Consider the following 24,030-nt stretch of genomic DNA (forward strand, 5'->3'; position numbering starts at 1 on the left):
TGAAAGAACTACCGATTGGCCCCTTGCTTGTGAACCGTTACTGACTTCTGTTAATGTTTTGCTGGAAACAGTTATCAATGCGTGTTTTACGTCAGGATCCCTGAGTGGAGAAATAAGAGCCTCTCCAAGAACCATTTTCATTCACTCTTTCCATTGACCATTGAGAGTATATTATCTCGGTGTCATGAACCGTGACTTAGACAGCTTTAAATTTCACATTTCATCGTTGATCGTTGTGATAATATAATGCAGACAAATTCTTGAATAGATGGCTTCACTTCTCGCTATGGTGTGTGCTCATCATGTAATTAAATTTTTTTTTGTTGTACGTTTGTAAGGCTGGGAAGTGCTCGGAGCAAGCAACTCTGGCGTTACAGTGTCATAAGGTATAAATTACGACTCAGTAGGACACACCGTCATTGTCGGCAAAGGTGTCACTCGGCATGCTGTAAGAAAAGATGCGTTTGGTCAACATGAATTAACAATTTTCCGTAGATGGTTGACTTTTTCTCTTCTTAGGTTTTATGTCATACAGAATGCACTCTAACACTAGCTAAATAGAAGTATACATTACTCATTCACTATACATCCAAATACTGTAAATATATATTCATTATTTCCAAAGGAAAAACAAACATTTGACAAAGAATATTTCACTTAAACAGGGCTGATGTGTGATTTAGGGCTATGTTTGAATCTAATTATTTATTCTTTTTTAAGAAAAAAATAATAATAATACTGACTGATTCATGCTTGTCATTGCACATCAATACGATTATTGGTTTAATTCTGTCGATGCCTCATGAGTGAGCAAGCGACTATGCTTTGACGTTTAGGTAATTGATCCCAACAATTTCTGCATGAACTGCAACAGAGAATTTGAGCCAGCATCAGTGACCTCTGGCCTCGCAAAAGCTTCTCTGCCTGAATGGAGAAAATCTCCTCAGAAACCAAGTGTTGTAAAAGAGCATAGGATGCAGGGGAGCTGTAAACAGCAGACTGTCTCTCATTTATTTAATAGTACCCCAATATTTTTTCTACAGTGGGAGTATATTTATAGCATTTCAAAACATGCACTGTACATTACCCAACCAAACATAAAAAAGTGGCACAGAAAAGAGCTAGAACTTTGTCACACATCTAAGCCACAGCTCATATCAGAGATTATGCTCCCCACCATGCAGTGAGACCATTCAACCCCCCGTGCTGAGTGGTTTGCAGCCTGCCAGTTTCTTGAAAGATGGGCTCGAGGATGCTTTTGTATCCGCTTCCTATCTGTCTCGCCGAGGAGGCAATAACAGTAATGTATGGCTAAAGGAAAACAGAGCTAATCATCAATGACTGCAAGATATATAGCATATGCAGTGGCACCTTGTTTATTACCCTCTCTCTGCCGGCTGCCGCTAAGTCCATTGGCGAGACAGGGCCCGGAGATCTCTTCAATGTTAATTTGATTCATTCTTGTTTTCCATAATAATTGGGGGCAATGGGTCAGTGCAATGAATTTGCTCGTGACATGACACAGGATGTAGGGTTGCCTTCTAGAGTTCCTCTTGTCTATTTCATCATGTGTACAAGGGTTTCATTTACTGTACATGAGATGTTCTGTTGCAGTTGTTACCTGGGCTGCAACAGGTTTTAATAATTGAGGATATGCTTTAAACCTGCCTCAAATTTGTTTAAATGTTTGGTTTGAAGGGAAAACTAAGATTGTTATTAAAGTTGGTTTCATTGTTTGACAGCAATGTAAAATGTATACTTCAAGTGGCGAAATGTATTATCTATCCATTATTTATTTTCTTATCATGTGAACAATGTATGTTCTGTATTATTTTTCAGTGTCAAAGCAAGAATCCCATTCAAATCTGACAGATTTGACTGTTTGCTTCCTTCTTAAAGGAATGATATATTTAGAAGGTCCAAACACATATTCCCAGATTTTATTCCATCTGAATTGTTGACCTTGAATTAACGTTGTTTTTTTTCCTGAACATTTTGTATGAAAAAAAAAAATAAAATCAGCATTACAAACGGGTGGTAGTGTGGGCGCTTTTAAATAGTCATCCTTGTGCAATGAATTTTAAGGCATCTTCCCATTTCTTTCAACCTGCGCATACTGTATGCATTTATGTATTACAATCTTGTCAGTGGCAGCCCCCCTCCACTATATCTACAGTATTCACTGCCTGTACATGATTCATAAGCAGCAGGAATGAATGCCTGCCTTTGTGGTAGACTTTAAAGTATAAAAGTGTGGGGTTCGTGTGTGTTTGCACGTCTTCAGTTTGTACCTCCCACAACCCAAAGAGAAACTCTTTGCACCCCCACCTCCTCTGTGTATCATTGTGGTGATGAGCACTGATTGCAGATTGTTATGGTGTTTGCACCTTTCATCTACCTGGCCCATGCTGAGTATTTGGCCGGCCCTGATTGTGCTGATAATGACAACTGCACCTTTTTTTTTTTTGCTGGGTGGGTGGTTAAAGGATGGGCGTGGAGGTTATCAAATAGTAGTCCAGATACATAATGAAGGAGGTGCAATCAAGCAATGTCACAATGACAAAGTCATGTGTCAAGAATCAGACAAAAAAAAAGCCAGCTTGGGATGTGTTCCTTTCCAGTAACAGTTTAGTAGTTACCAACATCACTATTATACACAGGTCTTAACACATTTGTTGCACTACCACCCAATTCTGATTTATGTCCTAAATTAAGTCATTAGCAATCGCTAAAACCATTGTTTCTGAAATAGTTAACGCATCCATATTGAGAAGCTTTTTTAATGGACATTAACGAGCTTCATTCCTGTTCGAAATGGCAAAACATAAAGAGCTCATTGAAATTGAAAAGAGTCCTCATTAAAAAACTTCACCATGCTAGCACTGGCTCTGCCTGTTTTTATATCAGGTGAGGCAATATTTTAACATTTGTTAAGCACTTTCTTTGGAAAAGGAGGAACTGCTGCCAAGGTACTTGTATTGCTTCCAGTGACAACACATTGCAATTGAGGAAATTTACATGAAATTACAGTATGTGAGTACATAGCTTTATATCCACGGTGGACAAAGGGCCACTTCAACTCGCACCTTACTTTTAATCAATGACAACAAAAGTAAAGAAGCAGCGAGTGTATTGCCTGGGTTGTTCTTCTCCCCTTTGTGCACTTTGTCCTCTTCTGGTGCTTCATTATTTGTTTCTGTGTTCTAATCTCTGGCCAAGTCAATAATATTCTTTGTTGTCTGAAATTGTGTGTCAGAAGGGGAAAAAAAGGACTTCTCCTTTTGTCCAAAGTACCTGTCTATTGTGACTTTTCACTCTTGCTGAGACCAACAGATAAAGTAATCATTAAATGTTGTTTTCTGCCTGCAATTACTTTTGGGATACAATGGGTCAAACAGCTAGAAGTAAAAAAAACAAAAAACAAATATATATATATATATATATACATATATATATATATATATTAGGGCTGTCAAAAAAAAAAAAAAAAATCTAACTCAGTTAAATATTTTATCTCAGTTAACTCAGTTTGATTTACTTAAAAAATAATTTGCATACTTTGCATTGCGCCATATTAGCTGTACATCTTTAGCACGTCTCAGAACAAAACATCATGTTCAAGTTACTACTGGGCCTTGCAAACCAACGCTGCAATGTTTCAAAGAAAAATGGCTGTAAAGATGTCTCCTTTTAGATCATATTCAAGAATGAAAGAAAGCTATTAGAACAGTCTTTGAATTGAAATATACTTCACATTTGGTGATTTTGCATCAATTCCAAGACATTATTCAAGTAAATATCTGTTACAAGCTTTGCAAAAAATATTAGTTGAAAAATGTGATTAATCGTGATTAATCATAGAATTTTTTGTGGTGATTAATTAGTTAAAAAAATTAATCACTTGACAGCACTAATATATATATATATATATATATATATACATATTAGTGCTGTCAAGTGATTAATATATATATATATATATATATATATATATATATGAGAGGGAACAAGTGCAGATGGATTACAGGAGGGGAAGTGTGAAAGTCCCACAAGTGCTGATAAATACGTATGTGGCTCGGAGACTCGCTGTTGTCAGCGGTGTCTCAGTAAATGCATCTGAAGTAATTAGTCTAGAGTATATATGGATGACCTCACTCCCCTCTTATCAGTGTCACATTGTCTCCTTTGAGGAAGGCTATTCATTAGATCCTCTTTTATTTGTTTGAACCAAAAAGGTGAGCATTGCCGTTTCTTACATCGTCTACTGTATATAATGTAGAGTGGAGCTCAAAAGATTAACCACCAGAATGCACATATGTTTTCACTACTGAAATCAACTGGACCATTGTTCAAGCTAATCGGTCACATTTCCTGTCCGTCCATTCTAAAATGTGGGTTGCATGCAAAAGTTTGTTTTGTTTACTGATACAATCACGTTTACATACGTCTACTGTATAGGCTGACCCAACACGCTGTCTTTCAACATGACACCCCTGACCGCTGTACCCATCATTGATCTTTGGCTTTTCAAAGAGCTTAACATTTTTTTCTCTCCTATCAATGTATTATTTACTTCACCCTCCACGCCCTTGTCACCAGTAAACGTGACGGCTCTTATTGCTGTCACAAGGGATTATACGCTACTATCTACTGATAAAAGCCAATAAATAGCCTTTTAAGCCTAACATGCAGAAAAAAGTTGCATTTTTGAGACTCCATGGATATTGAGGGCTCTACTTTTAAGTCTATAACGCAAATCCAGCCCAGCGCTTTGATTGAGTCTGCGAGAGGTTAGGCTGGGTTTTTGTAATTTCACAGATGCGCACAAGCTGTTTTTTTTTTATTTTAAAGGGCAGTTTGTAGTATGTGTGAAGTTGTTGAACTGTGGAAAAGGAAGCAGCAACAAGTGCATGACCGGTAGGTCAGCGGGTACCCCATGACATACAGAGTGAGCTATTGCTAGTCGCTGACAACTAAAATATGTATATACACTTCATGTATCTATCCCCACAGCCGATCGTTCACGGGCCCTCCCCGCCTGCTGCATGCCGGGGCTATTGAAATCTATAGTAATGATGATAATAACGACAGTAATAAAAATAAATATTATTTCTGTTATTATGATTGTGAATTTCCTCAATGATGCAGTTTGTTTAATGCCTGCTGTTCATATTTATTAATCAAATAAGATGACATCCACACACATGTCCATGGAGCTCAAAATATGACTGCCCATCTTTGAGTCAAATCCTTTGAAATAACATTAGAGCAACAGTCGACCTATTAGCCGGATTTAGACATGGTCTCAGCAGGCATGTAATTTAGATGACTTTCTGCCAACAAATTGTCGGATCCGTCGGGTGTATGTCAAAGGACACAACCTCGCTCCGCCAAAACCCTCAAAGAACAAAAATGGTGCTAAATTTCCTAAACAGAATCTGCGAGACTTGCGCCTGCATGAAAATCAGAATAGGCCAACATTTCTGCGTGCGTCTTTTATGAAAATAGAGCTCTGAGACTTATTGTTGAGAGGTCACACACTCCAAGTCGGTAGTGTCTACATTTATACGTCCGCAACCCTAATGAAGATAAACGGTTCCGAAAATGAATCAATGGATGGATGGATAAAACATGCACACAATCATTAGATTTAATGTGATCCTATACAAGAACTCTATCCACAATGTTTAAAAAGATAATGATTACATTTGACTGACACTGAGAGAGAGGTATTATTTCAACAATGTATTATAAGGCAGCTCTCAATATTATGCAGTGCTCTTCTTGACCACCGATAACTAAAACGACACACATACTAAATTTATACCTTTTTTTGCACTAGTTTTGGATTCTATGACTAGATTGTGAAAGTGTATTTGTATGTATCTGATCAGTGTGAGTATGGGGAACACACTACAGATGGGTGGCATTTGATTTTATTTTAAATTTAAATTAGTATAAGAATGACAGAAACTAGAATGATGAACAGTAGTGTTAGCGGTCAACCTGGCTGAACACACGTGGGAAAAATTTGTTCAATCATCTTTACTTTTCCAGATTTTATTCTTTTACCTCAGATTTTTCTTTCAGATTTGGTTATCCTAAAAAAAAAAAATTGTCCCCATTAAAAACATGAAATAACTCTTTTGGGGGATGTGTTTTCTCTCAAATTGTGTGACCTTTTTGCATCTTTGGTTTTAAGTTGTGATTTTCCTGAAAGGCTTGTCTTAAAGCTTTGCGACATTTGGCGGTTATATTACCTTTCCTTTGCCATGCACCTTACAGCACATGCACCAACTGACACCACTTGTACGGACGGACAATTTTGCATTCCATTAGGAGGGGAAACATACATGTGTATGATTGGAGATATATTCTGGCTTGTTGAAACAATTATGAAGGTCCATTAAACTGGCGGATCCAGAAATAACATTGAGAGGTACTCATATTGCTTTTTTTTTTTTTTTTGTATCGTCGTGTTCTTGCTCTTTAGTGCACAATGTATGTTTCGTAACACGTTTCTTCTTGTTGAAAGTTTTGGCTGTGAAGAAAAAAAAACATGCAGCTCCTTGACACCCTCTGAATCAAAACTTCACTGGCCGAGTTAAACAAAACAGCTAGTTTTATGTGCTGCCAGCATGCAGTAGAAACTCTACTGTTATCCTGGGATTGAACTTGACACTTTTATTTCCCTGGTACAGCACACCCGAGAAAATCAAAACCAAACATTGTCATTCAAAATATAAGCATAATCCTGCATGGTGGAAGTGTGGAAACTTGTGACTTCATAACTCGACAGTTTTATGCATTGTGTGTAGCAGGAATGCTCCAGTTACTACTGGAAATGATGCAGCCAGGTCCACCTTTCTGATGACTGGTTCCAAGTCTAATGTCCTAGATGCATGCAAATCTCCTTTTAATTAGCAATAATGGGTTTGTGAACGCCGGTATAATGAGCTGAATCATATGTGTGCAGACACATTGAAGCTCATCAGGATGTAAACAACTGTCGGTAAATATCATCAATGTTCTTGTTAAGTCTTTAGTTGTGTGTATGTAATGCAATCTATTAAAAATGGTAGAGTTTTAAAAGCAGAGATGTATAAGAGAAGCATGAAAGCACGTCTGTTGTTTTAGGTGGCACTCATATCATGACGCTGTGGTGCGCGCTGTTTACCACCAATATAGTACATTAAATCAAACATTACCTTGAAGCCAAAATAAACTCAACAGGAGATGTGTTTTATTCAGCCTTTAGAGGAGACTGAATTACACATGGCAAATGACGGCCTTATAAATATTTAAAACCCTGAAATGAGAAAATAAGCTTCAAAACATTTTCTTTTTCATCCAAGGTTAGCGGATTGGAAGGCAAATTGTCATGCAAATGCAATTTGCCTTGTTCAACTACCTTCTGGTATATGTTTGAATAAAATACTTATACATTTGTAACCTAGCTTGTGTGCGGTGAATTTGCGATGAATATAGTTTTTTTTTTTTTTTTTAAGCGAGTTTTCCCAAATTAATGTCATATTTCAGAACATACTCTAACCAGATTCTGTGTTTACCTTGAGTTCACAAATGGAAGGTGAGTTGAAGGCGGCCGCGGCTTAAGGATGCCGTAACATCACACAAACACTGGATACCAGCTAAAGTGTGCAATGGGTGTGTTGAAATAAGTGCAGCTAATTATGACTGAGCCACTAATTTAGCCTGCAGGCTGTTTGGAATCAGATTGTGAACTGAATCGTCACTTATCTTTGTGAGGCCGAACTTGCATTAGATGTTTAATTGACTTCTCAGAGTTTACTAAATGGGTGGCGGAGTTTGAGAACCACTTTGTTTAAAGCAACTTAAATGAGAAGAGTACGTCTGATCTATTCTTTACTTTTCATTACACCCTATTGTTTTGCATGAATCCCACTTGGCTGCCATTCACATTTTCCTTGAGAGAAATGCAAAGAAGAACATTCACAGTGTCAAAATTTGGGGCATTTGGAGATGTGTTGAAAGCCCTGCAGGGTACGGCTGTTTGCCCGGAATACAAAAGATGGAGCCATCATAAGCAGGCTGCATCATTCCTTTGACTGACAAAAGCAGACTGAGATGCCAATGACATCCTACCTGCCCATCCAAACTGTCCCGATGGAATAGGAAATAGGGCAGTCCCATGTCTTGTGGAGGAGCTGCATTCCAAATACGAAGGCTGTAGCGGGTTGAAGCCGCATGAAGCCATAAATTAGCTTTGAATTGGAGTTTGCGAGGACTCACCTTTGGCTGAAATACTATAAAAAGTTGAGGACAGTAACATAACTGAGTTTTTTTGTTTGCTTTACATCTGTGTCTCCGCTTGACGGTCAAATGAGACTTTTATGTTAATAGCCTTATCTCATAAAAGCGCAAGGAAAGGCATTGAATCGGAGACTTGGCTCTATAGCTTCATTGTTGTAGCTCAGAGAATGACAACGTGGGGCCCATTTTTGCCTTAATGAAGTTAGCGACCCCCTGAAAGGTGACACTTTTATAATACACTCTTGGTCCCATACTCTAATTCAATATGGGAGGGATAGACCTGACTCCACTTTTGGCATGTTGAATAGACTCACTAGTCCAAAAATGAGCCGTATCATGCATACGCGAAAGTACTGACTGTTATCAATTTAACAAAATGTATTGAATTATTGTGGTAGTAGTGTGTAATGTACAGTAGAAATTGTTCTATATCAACTTTCTAACCAAAATATGAGCCACCTCAAAGTTCTGACCTGTTTATCAAGCTTAATCTTAATACAGCTGTCCGTCATCAGAAGATTGTATCGAAGTGCCGAATTAAGTGTCCAAGGAGTTTCATATTGTCACCTTTTACCATGTAATTAATTTCAAGATATGTATGAAAGAGGTGGGATAGTTTAAAAAATCCGCCGTTCAGTTAGGTTTGCGGTTTTGTGCTCACAGTTTTCGATTTGCTATGACTCTTGACTTGGATGTTGGAAACATTGATTATGTCTTGTAGTTAAACGTGAAAGTGCATATTCAGAGCATTATTTCTAATTATTATTATTGTATTATTATTTCAATTTGTATTATTGTTTTTCTATCCATGCCAGTGGCAGGCATGAATACGTTCTATTCACTTGTGTGGCAAAAGGCACAGCCAACCTGTGAAGCCATCTGTTGCCATTCATCCAAAAGACATCATAATTTCCTACAAAAACATTAGCCTGGTGTTTTTCTCTTTCATATAACTGGATACATACTTTTGCACCCCCCCCTGTATAAAGACTCTGTGATGGTTTACGATGCAGATGCTAGCGTCATTATGAATCAAAACGGAAGAGTCTCCAATGCTGGACCTGCCGCACTGCAAAACGATTGGCTGCCGCGTCGCTGGAAATGTATGACACACATGTCATGATAAGCTGCCTTAAACGCCATCTTGGGTTAACGCAAATTAAGAAAAAAAAAAAAAACAATTGCATGTCTGAAAAGACTCGCACCAAACCAACAGGTTTGATGGATTTTCAAAACCCACCCATAATTTCATCTAATGCCACAAAACCATACACATATACACAAATCTCTGTTCAACTTTTTGTGCAAAAAGCGAGAAGTCAACCGAGGGTAAAAAAAAACATTATTTATAGCATTCTTACTTATGCAAATATACTAAATAATTTCTGCGTGACAGCTTGAAGCAGAGGCCTAGAGGAGTGACGCGTGATGTTCAAACGTGGACTCCACTGTCCCTCGCACGGCCGCGGAAACAACACTGCCGGGCTACTCGTTGCCTTGGTGCACACTGTTTTACATTCTAATTATCTGGCCTGACAGGCTTTATTGCTGAGGCTCAATGCTGAAGCCTCACACCAGACTCATTTCACATGTGATGCCAGCACACGGATAATGAGATAAGATTGCTTTGGAGCTTATGGCGTTGCTGATATGTCTCGTTGAGTCTTTTTTTTTTTGTCCATACATGCAGCCCGTCTATTGTAATTAAGTGTTGACTTTTTCCATTTTAATAATTCCATTCAATCGGATTTGCATGGGATTCTGAAAAATGAGAAGTGTGTTTTGAGGCGTGTCACACTGACAGTGACTAAAATAAACATTGTTTGTGTGAGCGTTCATTAAATATTAAATACAGAAAAGCCAATCTGTGATAGAAACAGCAAGACTTTTTTCAGTCTAATTAAGCTACAGGGAATTTGTTGCATATTGTAGGTAAACAGAAAGTGTCCTGGGAATACCAGTGGAAATTAAATGCTCCACTAATGTTTTCCTCATTATAAGATGAAATGAAACATTTATCACGAACTTTCAATTTGTCAAAAGGCTGACACTTAGTGGATCAAACTCGGATGCGACAATGGCTTTGTTCTACTTGCGTTTGAATTTATGTGAGTGCAAATCTCCACATTCCAATGTTTCTTAAGTGCGCTCACCTGTTGGTTTTATGTTGTTTTTATCTCCAGCCATCGAGGTGAACCTCCAGAAAGCTTTGGCTGAGGCGTCCGAGACTTGTACCCAAGAGTGTCTCATACTGGGCCACTCCGACACCTGCTGGATGCCACCAACCCTGACCCATTTCCAGAGTCCAACAAGCGGAAGCCCCGCCTCCACCCCTACCTCCGCTGCTATCTCCGGTACGCTCCCCTCCTTTGGCTTCCAGCAGAGCTGTGCCCGGGGAGTCAAGGTTAACATGGGCAGCCTGGGCACCATGGATGGTCGGCACACGTTGGGAAGGTCTGTGCCCAAAAAAGACGAGCTGGACAAAGGGCTTCACCGGCCACAGTTCTACAACACCTTGGACAGACACTGCAATAAGAAGGAGGACACCGTCAAGGTCATCCCCCTGGCGAGCTTTTCATCTCCTGGAAAGCAGACGGCGACAGGCGGTGGCAGTAGCTCCTTCCTACATGAGCACCAGCTGTAAGAACATTGGCCTGACATCCTGTACATGTGACTCCATCCAGCTTTTTTCAATGACTTCATTATTAGCATCAATGCGTATGTGGAAGTGTGGAGTAACGACGACCAGCTTGGTTTTACAAATATCTAACAAATGGAATTCATTGTGCTCAAGAGACTTTGAAACAGTTGTATCATACTAATAATTTTAGGGTCATTCTGAGGACTCAAACTTTTTCAATTAAATGTTCACCATCTATTGACATTTGGCCTATGAAAGGCTTATTACAGCCCTGACAGGGTCAAAGACCTCCACCAAGGCCGAATACAGCCCTTACAATGGATCAGCACCAAACCTTCTGAGATACTCAGCTGTTGATTACGGCAAGATTTTGAACATTTATAAAAAGGGCCTACTGCAAATCACAATGTTAACAAATGCAGGGAGCTCACAGCTCTCGCTGGATACACTCAAAATTCAATCGATTATTTCTTGGCCCATTCCTCACTCCGCCAAAATGTTTGGTAGGAGCAGAAACAATGCAAATGAAACCTTCTTGGCCGAGGTATTAAACGTAGTACCAATGTAAGTTTCATCACAGGAAAGAAATTCTGTGACTTTTGCTTTGAGTATGTGATATGTGCTTTGTAATAGAGTGGGACAAAGTACTACACTTCTCCTTGTGCCCAGCTTAGAGCAACCGTGTCCTAAAAGACCATTTACTCATGCAGAACCAAATGCAAATACAGTATGTTGAGTGTGTTGAGTAAGCTAATTTGGGCTAAATGCTAATTAGGGGCCCAGGGTGGTGTTTCTATTTGAGATCTAGTGAAATATTGCTCTGTATAATATGCAGCAGAAACTCCTTTGGTGGCGGAAGATGTTTCGTTTGTCTTGCCTGAACATGTTTCAGAAGTCTATTTTGGTCGGGGGGGGGGGGGTACTGTGGAAAGATTTAGAGAAAAAAAAAACATATTTGAGAAGCATAACTAGGCCAATGGTAGACAGCACTGGTAATCTTTTATGCATTCTTTTCACCAAGGACCGGTAAAACCATGAACGCTAACAAAAACATACCCAAGATGTTTCCCATATGCTGTAAGCTGCATCTCTGCCAGCTCCATTAAGAAAGTGCTCGCTATTAAAAGTCGTCTCGTTATCTTGCCTTGAAAGGTGCAGACGGATGCGCTTTGGAAAGGCTCGACTCCCCCACCCGGCGTCCTTTTGTTTCTGTTGGTCATATTCTGCTGCTTAGAATCCGCCATATAATACCAAACCATTGAGCCAATTATGAAATTCTTCGTCTAATTACTTTGATGTGCGATGTTGGTTGCTTCCCTAATTGTGGTTAAGAGGTCTATAGAATTACTCTCTGGGCTAACAGGGGAATGTTCTCGGTACTTGCACCAACAATGACAAGGTGGTAAGACCTCAAAAATGTCATCTTAATATGCTCCCACTCTTCCAGTGTCATTACTAACTCCCAAACGCTTGCTACTAATTACCATCATATGTTTCTGTACAGCTGTATTTCAATACATGTGATTATCAGCATCGGTTAATGCTGGAATAATAGTCGATAGTGCAGAACTTTAGTTTGCATTGTTTTTTTGCAGCCATGTGTACCATGACATTACCTGTGACCTAGAAAAGAAAAAAAATGCATGCCTGTCAGTGACGGTTTCGACAATGCAAAAGACTCCAAATCATCCGTGTAAACTCCACTGATGATGGTAATTGTTCCAACATAACTTTCTGCTGGAACAGATTGGGTGCAGTATAATGTATTGCAACGACATTAAGTGTCTCTGCTTCCCACTAACACCCAAGCCAGGTGTCTAAATCAACACGTATATGATTCATGTTATTCATTTCCCTGTACCATCTTGCAAATTGGGAGCAACCCTGCATCTATAATGTATCGAGGCATTCTTCGGAGAGAGTGCAAAGAAAACTGTGTTTGCATGCAGCTCGCCACTGCGCCTATTCTTTAAGCTACTCATTGGTCAACGAACTAATTCTTATAAAGAGGCTTTATCTGAGATTCAGACAAATGATCACCTAACATGACTCGTGTCATGGGCAGGGAATTGAGTCTGTCCAATTGTACTAGATGTAATTATGAAAATGAATTCAACAAAAAAATGAAAGCATTTTTAATCAATCTTTCTCTAAACAGAAGTTGATGAGGATGAGCTGCCTGTTTGAGATGACATGATTTTCTTTGCCCCATCACTTTTCCTCTCATCTCTTTGTCTTTGGAAACACAAATATCTTCAAATGGCGTCAACATATTCAGTCAAAAGGAGCACATATCATTGAGAACATCATACCGATTGGGTGAAATTGCTCATAAAAGAGCCATTTGAATCTTTGTTTACGGATTGTCAGTATTCAAAGACAAGACAGTCGACAATGATTATAACAATTTGGCGGGGTAAGAAGGACATCCATTTTTGTTGTTGGACTGTTTGCAAGATGTCATGGGTAATTGTGCCCTCACTTATATCATGGAGGGAAATAATATTCATGAAGTGATACACTGTCACATTGTCATAAGAAATGTTCATGATGGAAATTATTTATCCAATCACGTGTGTACAATATGCACAATATATGAGTAGAATATATCTGTTCATTGCATTATCTTGACTACATAATGTCCTGTCAAGTTGCAGCAGTTACATTGCTGATTAATTGCTTTGGTAGGGTGTCGCTTTGGATTCTAAAATGTCTCTTTTTTTATGTTGTACTTCTGTTCTCTTTTTTTTCTCTCAACAAAAAGAAAATCTCATGTAACTTTTTTTTTTTGTATTTCACATCACCTCGCAGGCAACGTAGTCAGCAATCACAGACTTTCAACCAAACGACTAAGCTCTCAGTGTATTTTCCTTGTTTCTCTTTTTCCAAGTTCTTCACTCGAAATGGTTCAAAACAGCTACAGATGCACAACAGAAAAGTTAATCATGCCTTTAGTTTTCAGACATATGTCTCTCACACTCAACCTCTGGCATTATTTGCATGAACTGTTTGGACTCCCACAAGGCGTTTTAGCTCTTGACTGTATTGTTGATGCGTCCATCATTAGATTCAGTGTCGGTTATTAATGTTATCTGCTCTACCTGTTTGTCTTATGAAACTAAACCAATGTTAAATGGAGAACACACATGTTCAAATGTCGTAATGTTTGTATACCACTTGGACCTCCAAGTATACACGAATATATACAGTATCCTTAGGTAACACTGAAATCACGCTGTACATAGCACCCCTAAGAACAATATTACAAATGGGCACACAACAGTAACTACAAAATCTAGAAGCAAATCACGGGGAAATTGGGGTAAAAGGAAAATATAAGAAAAGATGACATGGCAATCTGTTGCAATATAAATGGGTATGCATAATGTGCGAGTGAGTGCGTGCGTATTTGTTGAAAAATCGGCATATAACCTTTGCCACAATATTGTATGTACATCATTTATGTATCTTGTACAAAGTCTATATCAGAATATATATGCTTGTAAATTAGTTACCAGTGAGTGAAGTCATGTTTGCTTTGAGAAGGCTTCAGTGCTTGCCAGCAAATATGTATTGGTCATTTAAATCGATAAAGTCTGTGTTGTTCTGCCTTTGTAAGATATACCATTTAATATTATAAAAATGACTTCCATATAGTGAAATGGTTTTTCTGGGTCTTTGAATTTTCACTGCGCCATTAAATATTGAGTCTCCAGTGTGTACAGCGATCATGCTTGTCATTTTGCCTAAACAGGAGAATGAGTCACGTTCAAGAGGCTGATCTTGAAACTTGTTTGGATTTGAAATTAATGTCACTGATATTGATTAATGAGAGTACAATGAATCCGATCCCAGAGTCAAGCTTCGTTTCGATATTATGCGGGAACTTTAAGCACTTGTCAAGTGCAGTAGGTGCTAAAGTTACTGATGGTATAATAAAAACCTTGGGACGTTCAAGATCACTTTTATTAGACCAATACCTGTAGGCGTATTCAACAGAGGTGGTCATGTTGGCAAATTTTGTTGGTCCGTCATTCAACAACGGTAGAGCCACCCTACGGCACTGGGTCCTTCACTCACTCACTGTTATTTTAACCGTACTTCTGTGATAGTAAATTACACTTTGTAACCATTATTTTAAGACCGTCGGCCAGTCCGTCATTGTTATTTTAACCATGCTTTCATCAACACTAATTTACATTTGGTCTCCACTTCATCTTCATCTAATCCTTAATGCGTACTCACACAAATTAGGAGCACAAGCACTTTATCTACTCTGGTAAAGAACCACGCCTCATGCCGTGGAAACAAAACAATATAAACAAAAAACTAAAATCTGTTGTTGTGTCAACCAATCAAAGGTAATATGAGCACCAGCACAGTTGCAAAATTGTGAAGCGTAACAATGTTTATATATGACATGAATTTAATCTCACTTGGATAAAGTGAACATTCGTGCTGATAATAATAATAATTCGGACACAAGCTCAATGATGTGACGTGACCTTAAGCAGACTTCTCCATCAAATGACAACATAGAGGAGCTACCTTCTCCCAAAACATATCTACCTCCTTCCTACTCAATTGAATTTTTGGTGATAGGTGCTAGAATGCAAACAGAGGAAATGACAATTAGAGGAATGAAAGTCAATGCAGTCCCCTCGAAGCAAACAAGGTGTATATCACCCCTCTAACAAACTCGAGACACATGGCGTGTGTTTCCGTCCATCATCAGTGATGGACTGAGAAGGTCCGTCGTTACTGACCAGGACCAGGTTTATTACAGATTTGGGATTTGCATTCTAGTTAGTTTTAATTCATTTACAGGGAAGCTTTATTACTTTTAATTGATTTTGTTATTTTCAGAAATTAAAATTTTCTTACTTTTAATTTTTGCATTAATTTAAAAATTAGAAAAATTGTGTATGACTTGTGTGGAAGATGAAAAAACACCATGTTATGCATTGTGCAATACAAATTTACTAAAGATGTTATTTTCAAAATATTTTTTAACAAACAGCCATTCACAAATTAAACACAGTTAATGTGTAACAGTCCAAACATTTTGAATTACAATACATGCAGTGCACTTCTAAAGTTAGATGCATCACAAAATCTCGGATTTATGCTTTGACAGCTTCTAAACTGTACTTGTTACTTAAATTCTTGTTGAGAAGTCCTTAACACATATAGCCTGTAAATAGCTTTGTCATATATGAACAAAAAAAGAGAAGCACTTAAGAAGTAGCATTTCGTTTCGGCAGAGCCCGTCAACACGCAAACTTGTCATCTCGGAACAAGATCATCAGATGGCACTTTTTTATTTGCTGCTGCTCGATGACGTCGCTTCTATGTGAATAACAGGACTACAACTCCCAGTTTTTTTTTTGTTTTGCATTTTATGTTTACTTTTTTCATTAACAAAACAGTTTTATTTTTTATTTTAGTTTTCTTTATTTTTGTTTCCTAAAATAACCTTGGCACTGACCCGGTGAGTGACAAATACGGAGACACACGAAAACAGACAATCTAAGTGATTCAACTTGATTTAGACTTGACAAGTTCCCGTATTCCAATGTACTACGAGATCTACATGTCCTTCCCCAGGACAGAAATGAGCTCAAGTGTGGCCCTGATGAGACTGGATTATTCCTGTGGCACTAGTCAAAGTTTTCCACCAGTTCTTTGTGCCCCATCTCCTGTCAATCCTTGACGTATCCCACCGCGGTAGAGTCACGAGAGACCTAAGGCAAACAACATAAAGAGACAGAGAAGAGACAGTACCCTGATGGGACATCAAAGTTTCTGACCTCAGAGTCCCCCCAAATGCACATGCTGTCTTTTCCATGAATCACCCAAAACTTGTGAAAGGTTGAATGGAGTTCAACCATCCATTTGATACCTTAACAGCAACCTCCGTAGCAGCCTCAACAATGCCTCACGGATATGTATAGGTTGTGAACTCAAATCAGCTCGTAGACGTGAACTTCAGGCTTTACACACGCAAGCCACATTCAGACTCCTAACAGAGTCAAGTTATCTCCTTTGTAACAGGCCAAAGCCTTTACTGGACTGTCAACTTGCCATATTATGAGCATATGTTCAGTCCCCGATCTCCCAGGGAGACCCGTCTGTGACCTGTTCCATTGGTTCGCCACAGTAATTGGCTAATAATGTGACATTGCCAGTGCCAAGTATGTCGACGCTGTCAAAACACATGCATACCCAACAAGAACAATTTGCATTTATGGTAAAACTGCATATTTGGACAGAAAGGACTTTGTGTGGGTCGCAGCTCGCTCACAGATTGTTTCTGATCCCCAAACAGCCACCCACCCCTCCATTCCCATCTGCTAACAAGCAAACTTATTGTAAGCCCACTTTGTTCTCAAGGTGTCATCTGTTAAGGTATCAGGAGAACATATAGAGCTTGTCAAACATTAGACTAATTTCCAATTGTAATTAAACTGGCCATCAGGTACCTTGAGGCTGTTTAGTCAACAGCAGGGTACTAATTACTAAAATGACCTTTGGAATAATATCTGGTGAATTATTCATCATTGGGAAATTTGCTTTAGAGGCATTGCAACTACATCCAAGGGATGGCTGGGTGTACACACCTCCTCAAATATCAAATTGTTAATCCTGTCAAATGAAAAGAGGTCTTCAGATGACTGAAACTCTAGGAAACAACTTCAAGATCGTCTCAGAACTGAAATCAGAAACACAGAGGGCCCTATTTTGGTAGACCGGCACCCGTGCGCTAGGCGTAAAAATGGGAGTAACTTGATTTGAGTGCAAGCGCAAATCTAATAGAGCGGATTTGCGAATTTGGTTGATGCACTATGCCCCATTGGATGTTGTTGCTCCGCCCCACAACGCATCTCACAATTTGGTGACAAAAACTAGACACATTTTAGTGTATTTAATCGAGGCGCAGGCAGACGGATTTGGCGCTCTGCGGCTGTGCATGATGTACTGTACCTCATGGCATTTCATTCATAAATATGACACCAGCATGGGACAATCCCTCTGAATCATTGTAGAAATAAATTAAATTAATGAATTATAATCATTATCATCTTAAAAATATTTTAATAGCACCCCCGTCAATTGTTGTGTGTTCGCCTGTGTGTGTGTGTGTGTGTGTGTGCGTGTCCTAGGCCAGAACTTAAAATCATATGTGAAGGACAACAAAATGAATAAAAAGTGAATAAACCAACCATCAGACCATTTATTATTAGGAGTAGAAGTATTTTTTTTTAAATAAAAGAACACCGTCCTGACTTACTGCATGTGATTTTTAAAATGTCAACCCAATCACAGCAAAAGGTGGCTGTTCCCAAAAACCCTTTTTGAAACTCACTCCATGATAGCTATTCGCCTTCTGGCATCAGTGGGTTACTGGGGCAAATTTGCAACAATCTGGTGATTGCTTGGAGAGTCAAACCTTGGAGGTTTGGTTGTCATCAGAGGAAACCCAAATTATAACATCATATTTTAGGATAATTGTCATTCTTGAGCAATGACCTTGTTCTGAGAGACATGAGAGGAGCTTTGCCAGCAAATAACATTAAAGTCGACTTGCTCATTTTGCCTCTTTTTCTTCCCCAGTAACTAGATTTCCCCTTCTATAAACTAATGTACATTTTAAGTGCACAGTTGGAAACTTTTTCTATTTGAAGCAGTCACTCTCAAATAGGAGGCCAGGGGTGAAATTCATTGCATGTTACCTGGGAAACATGTTTATTTTTATTTTTGTGCAGTACAAGACCAATACAATAAGTGGCAGTGGTGCTCTCATTTTACTATTATTATGTATTAGATGTATAGATTATATCATTATATATTTTATTAGATTAATTTTTTTATTGGAGGTAAATCGATGCACTTCAAATCTTTTCTGTAACAGACTAAAAAAAATTAACTAAGTTATTTGTTTCTAATTTTGGCTCTCTTTTTTAATTTCTTTAATGGAAAAAAAGGCAGAAGTGTACTTATAACAATTTTATAGACAAATTACATTATTTAGAGTCACGGTGGAGAATTGGGTCTTCTTCCTTGGGAGGGCGTAACAGAAAATAATTGAGAAGCACTGTTTTAAATCTAATACCTAACTCACAAAATATTGGCCTCCGAAAGTGGTCCGGGGTATTCCCGTTTCCTCAAACATTCCAAAAACAAATATTTTAGGTTTAGACTCAACATAATCCTTAGATGTGAATGTGATTGTGAATGTCTGTTTGTCAACATGTGCTCTGTGATTGGCTAACGAGCACTTCAGTGTGTACCCCGCCTATTGCCCAAAGTCAGCTGCGATATTCTCCAATAGACTCGCGAACGAGTGTAGAAGATTAGATTAAGATCACTGCCATTGCACAGTGCAACAAAATTGGAAGGTACAACGATTGAACGTTTGAAAGGGTGTGAAATATGATCAAAAATACACGGAAAACCAACAAAAAATGTCTTATCTTCATTTGGAAATATGCTCTGGACAAACATGACAGCATCTTGCAAATGATTTAACAAGATATTTTGCATGGGCAGCACGGTGGCCCGATTGGTTAGCGCGATGGCCTCACAATACGGAGGTCGTGGGTTCGACTCTAAATTGCCCCTAGGTATGAGTATGAGGACGGATGGTTGTTTGTCTATATGTGCCCTGCGATTGGCTGGCAACCAATTCAGGGTGTACCCCGGCAACTGCCCGAAGACAGATGGGAGAGGCTCCAGCACCCCCCGTGACCCAAGTGAGGAGAAGAGGTACAGATAATGGGTGGATATTTTGCATTAGGAGTTGCAGAGCTGAACCACTTTTGCCAGCATCTATTCTGTGATAAATTTGAATCACAGTAAAGTTACGTTTTAGTCTGTTCAGCCAATTTACTAAGTTGGCTTTCAGTTTACTTACATAAACTCTTCACTTACTTCCTGTGAGGCTGGTGCCTATGAAATCAAATATGATTTGGTAAGTAAAGGTTAATAGCCTCAAGTGGTACCGCATTTGTTTTATTGATGTGTAGCATTTCATTAAAGAACAACAACATTAATATTTTATGTGTTACCTTAATTATTGAATTTATTATTTCAATTAATTAATAACAACAGCAACTTCTTTTTTTCCACTCTACTCTGCCAGGAAAAAATAGTAGTACATTTAAAGTGATGCATTGACTAGAATGGATAATTAAAATTTGCTCATTCTCAGCCTTTTTTGCAGTAGGGAAAAACATCAAGCAAATGCTTTTATGGAGAACTCTTCGTTCAGTTCTACAGACAGCATCAGACGGCAGTCACTGTCTGACAAGCCTCTTCGACACACAGACACACACGCGCACACACACAAACACACTTTTATGCAGTATCAAGGTAGGTAGCAAGTCCCTGAAGCCCTTCCTCTACGGACTTTATTGTCAGAGTTTCTGCAATGGCGAGACGCCTCTCTTTCCTCTTTGAAAGCGTGAAGATCAAACAAAGCAATGCAGTTGACGCATCCTGTGTGTTGTGTTTGTGGTCTGAATATATAATCATTTCCATGGTTAGAGGTTTTATTTGTTATTTTATTGAGGCTACATTATTGAATTAACAATAGGACAGGTAATCACCCATACGACCATTTATCTTTAGACTACATATTGGTTTTAGTTATATAAGCTCATTAGACAATTGTGTTTACATGTTTATATTAGTCGTTATTTACAAGGTACTGAATGATAATAGCGCTTATCTAAGGTAGCGCTGCAAGACCACATTCCACTTCTATATTGAGAGATTCCCTATGAGCAAACTCATGAGAATATGAAGCGAAAGTGACCTTTGCGGAACTCGGCCCTAAGCAGAAGGGTTTAAAACGAAGATAATTGATGTTTAATGAATGGGAGGGAGGTTTATCATCATGCATTTTAAAACACTTGATGTCACCAGTCCCTTTTACATTGCCTTTTAAGGAGGGTATTTTCACATCTATTTTCCATGTCAATTTCCTATATATATCCTAATTGACAATCAAGCCTTAGCATGAAGCCAGTAAACCAAATGGAAAATCGATGTGGTTGTTTGAAATAGAAAACATGTAATTGTCTTTGTTTTCTGCTTTGTTTGACAGTAAACCTCAGCTGGGAGTGGGCTTGTTTTTTTTTTTTAAAAAGTCGAAAGTCGAGTCGCTTGCATCGCGAGTCACCACTCTGCATTAGAGCACTGGCCAGCCAGATCGACTCTGCTGCATCGGAATGATGGACAGTAGCATGCACCGCTTTGCTACCGACGCACTTTAATGAAAATGGTTTGTAATCATGTGAAATGTTTTCATGTTTAGAAATTGAGTCAAAATGCACAAAGCACTTGCATTGTCCTTTTAATGTCATTCCAAGGCAGCATTATTCTAGCCAATCAACGCTTACTTGCAAGAACATCAATTGAACAATGGCAAGCAACAAGCATGGTGGGATGAAAAGAAAGACACAACAAGGGAAAATCAATATGGCAATTACGTGTGCAGATAATGGACATCAAGGTGTTATTTGGAGTGACTGAGAAGAAGAAGTGACATAAAGCCAATTCGAATAGACCATGCATTTCATTGTCTTACGTGCATGTGACATGGATTTATTGTCACAGGACTCAAGACAACATTTTTGTTGTTGACTTTTCTTTGGATTTATTTAGTGCACAATGGAAAATGCCTAGGTTAGCACTTTCTTGTCCTCTGGTTTGTTCCCATCATTTTCCAAGAAAAAAGACATAAGTCTTGCGAATGCTATTACACAGAGAAAATAAGTTCTAACTATATAATAACACCAAACTTATTTTTTGAAGGGTATAATGTATTCACAATATTATCACTTCAAAGATATGAATGTATCGTATATCTGTGACAACATGTGGACTGTTGAAGGGATAGTTGATTGACGTTAACATTGGCATTTAATTAATAGGTTTGCAGGTAAAAATAACACCAGAACTAAAATCATCAGTATGCATAATCATGCGACTGTGTCATTTTTCAGTTTGAAATATTTAATGACGTAATTATTCCCCTGCATATATATTGTAGCGTCAGGAAAGAAAAACTGAGTTCTTGTTTCAGATTCTTGCATTTGGTTTCTTGTGGAAATTCTACATTCACTGGTCAAAATTACTTCAATAAATGCATCTTTTATTACTTTATTTCGGTGGTATATGTGGACGGCACGGTGGTCGACTGGTTAGCACTATGGCCTCACAGTTCTGAGGTAAATGGTTCAGAGCCGGCTTCGAACTTCCTGTGTGGAGTTTGCATGTTCTCCCCGTGCTTGCGTGGATTTTCTCCGGGTACTCCAGTTTCCTCCCAGATTCCAAAGACATGCACGATAAGTTGCTTGAACTTCTTCTAGAATTTCTAACTAAGAATGAGAAGAGAAGAGAAATTGGAAAGGACCAAATGTTCCAATTACTTGGGCAGACAAAGTCAAAGAGGGAAATGGAAAAAAAATACAAGGGCACATTCATGTACACTAACGCGCGCGCACATACACACACTTACACACTACTAGACTACCGAGCTTCTACCTGCACCAGCGAGGTCACCTCTATCTCTGTCAGGCTTCACAGGTGGGTCAGAGATGTTGATTTGATAACTTGAGGGAGTTTAGAAAGCAGACATTTGACAAGCATGACAGGCTCTGACAGCTCTCATTGGACAATGATTAATGACTGACACCCCTGTTGAATGGCTCATATGGAATGCAAATTCAACTATAGGTCTTTTTCCGTCCATAATTGGATGTGGAAAATACCACATGAAACAAGACCATGATCTCATTTTTTTTCTGTTGAAACAAAGTGTTATTAGAGAGCAGCCACAAGAGTGAAAATAATTGAAAATGACCACGGGCAAATCGTTCTAATTTGTTGTAACAAACTGACATTTAGCAATGCGTTTGGGGTACGTGGGCAGAGTCAGAGTTTATACCTTGAATTAAAAGTCAACTCCTGTGCCGGCTCACTCGCTTCTGCAACCCATGTCATTATGTCCTGAATGTTTAACAATGGTTGAAGAAAGTAAAAGATCATTTTTTTTTCTTTTTTTGGGGGGGCCAAGGCTTGACATTGAATAAGTGCCCCAGGTGCTCCTTTTGAACAGCTGGCCTCCCATTTTAATCAGTATGCATGACCAATATAATGTACTTGTATTTGTCATTGAGTGTTTTAACTTGAGACCACAAGTTTAGTGCACCTTTTCAAGTTACCTAATTTCAAATGCAAAAGCAAAAAAAAAAAAAAAAAAAACCTTTGGAGACGATCAAATATTATGTAAAAGACAATTTGTTCCAGAAACAGTTTTCAACAGCCTTTAATCAAAACCACGGCACTTTTCACCTTTTGTAAGTGTGTGTTTGGTTAGAATGGACTTATTTATTTTCAATTATAATACCTGAATTAATTTTAGTCAAACATTAAATAGTGAGAAATAAGGGACAACACTAGTAGACTTGTGATTCTAGCCGTGAGACTAATTTTTCCATGTGCTGTATGTTAGTGACCCAGTCCTTGAGACTGTACAGTATTTAGAAAATTAAATAATATCATAGAACTTCAAACTCATGTTTTATTTGGAATGTGTTCAACGGTGAAAGACCCTCATTTCATAATAGGTGGGAGTTTGAAAAGGTTCTACTTGAAAACTTCGAAATCTTTCACCTCAGCTAGGGCCAGACAGCCTTCAAAATCCACCGGCTTCTACAAGACTACAATCAATTAACGTTAGCTAAACAGATCAGTGGTTGTAAGTGTTCAGTGAGGCACCCTCGTCTGACAAGATAGTTAAAAGATAGTTAATCAGCGTTGCTGCATGAAATTACACTATATATATATATATATATATATATATATATATATATATATATATATATATATATTCCAAAGACATCACACAGTGCAGAATAACTAGATGCTAATCCAGGAAGAACATTAAACCTGCACATCCACCTTTTGTCATTCATACAAAAGAATAAGGCATGGCAATGAAACAGGCGCAAATCTCACACTGAGTAAGTCACTTCTTAAGTAATTTGACACGTGGTCATCATTATTTGTGCATTTTTGTTTGTTTTTTG

At 38.5% G+C, this 24,030-nt stretch overlaps 1 protein-coding gene across 2 annotated transcripts in view; it reads left to right on the top strand.

The window, feature by feature from the left end:
* The window catches only part of pcdh11 (protocadherin 11), a 148,448-nt gene extending 133,787 nt beyond the window's left edge, over window positions 1-14,661 (top strand). For both annotated transcript variants that reach the window (XM_088293456.1, XM_088293457.1), the window contains one exon: window positions 10,476-14,661. In XM_088293456.1, coding sequence (XP_088149582.1) covers window positions 10,476-10,936 — 461 coding nt within the window. In that variant the 3' untranslated portion in view covers window positions 10,937-14,661. The remainder of the gene's footprint in view (window positions 1-10,475) is intronic.
* Window positions 14,662-24,030: the final 9,369 nt, after the last annotated feature.

This window comes from Idiotropiscis lumnitzeri, chromosome 4, assembly GCF_059441095.1.
Source record: "Idiotropiscis lumnitzeri isolate Australia: NSW breed Sydney's pygmy pipehorse chromosome 4, RoL_Ilum_1.0, whole genome shotgun sequence".
In the NCBI taxonomy this organism is placed as follows: Eukaryota; Metazoa; Chordata; class Actinopteri; order Syngnathiformes; family Syngnathidae; genus Idiotropiscis; species Idiotropiscis lumnitzeri.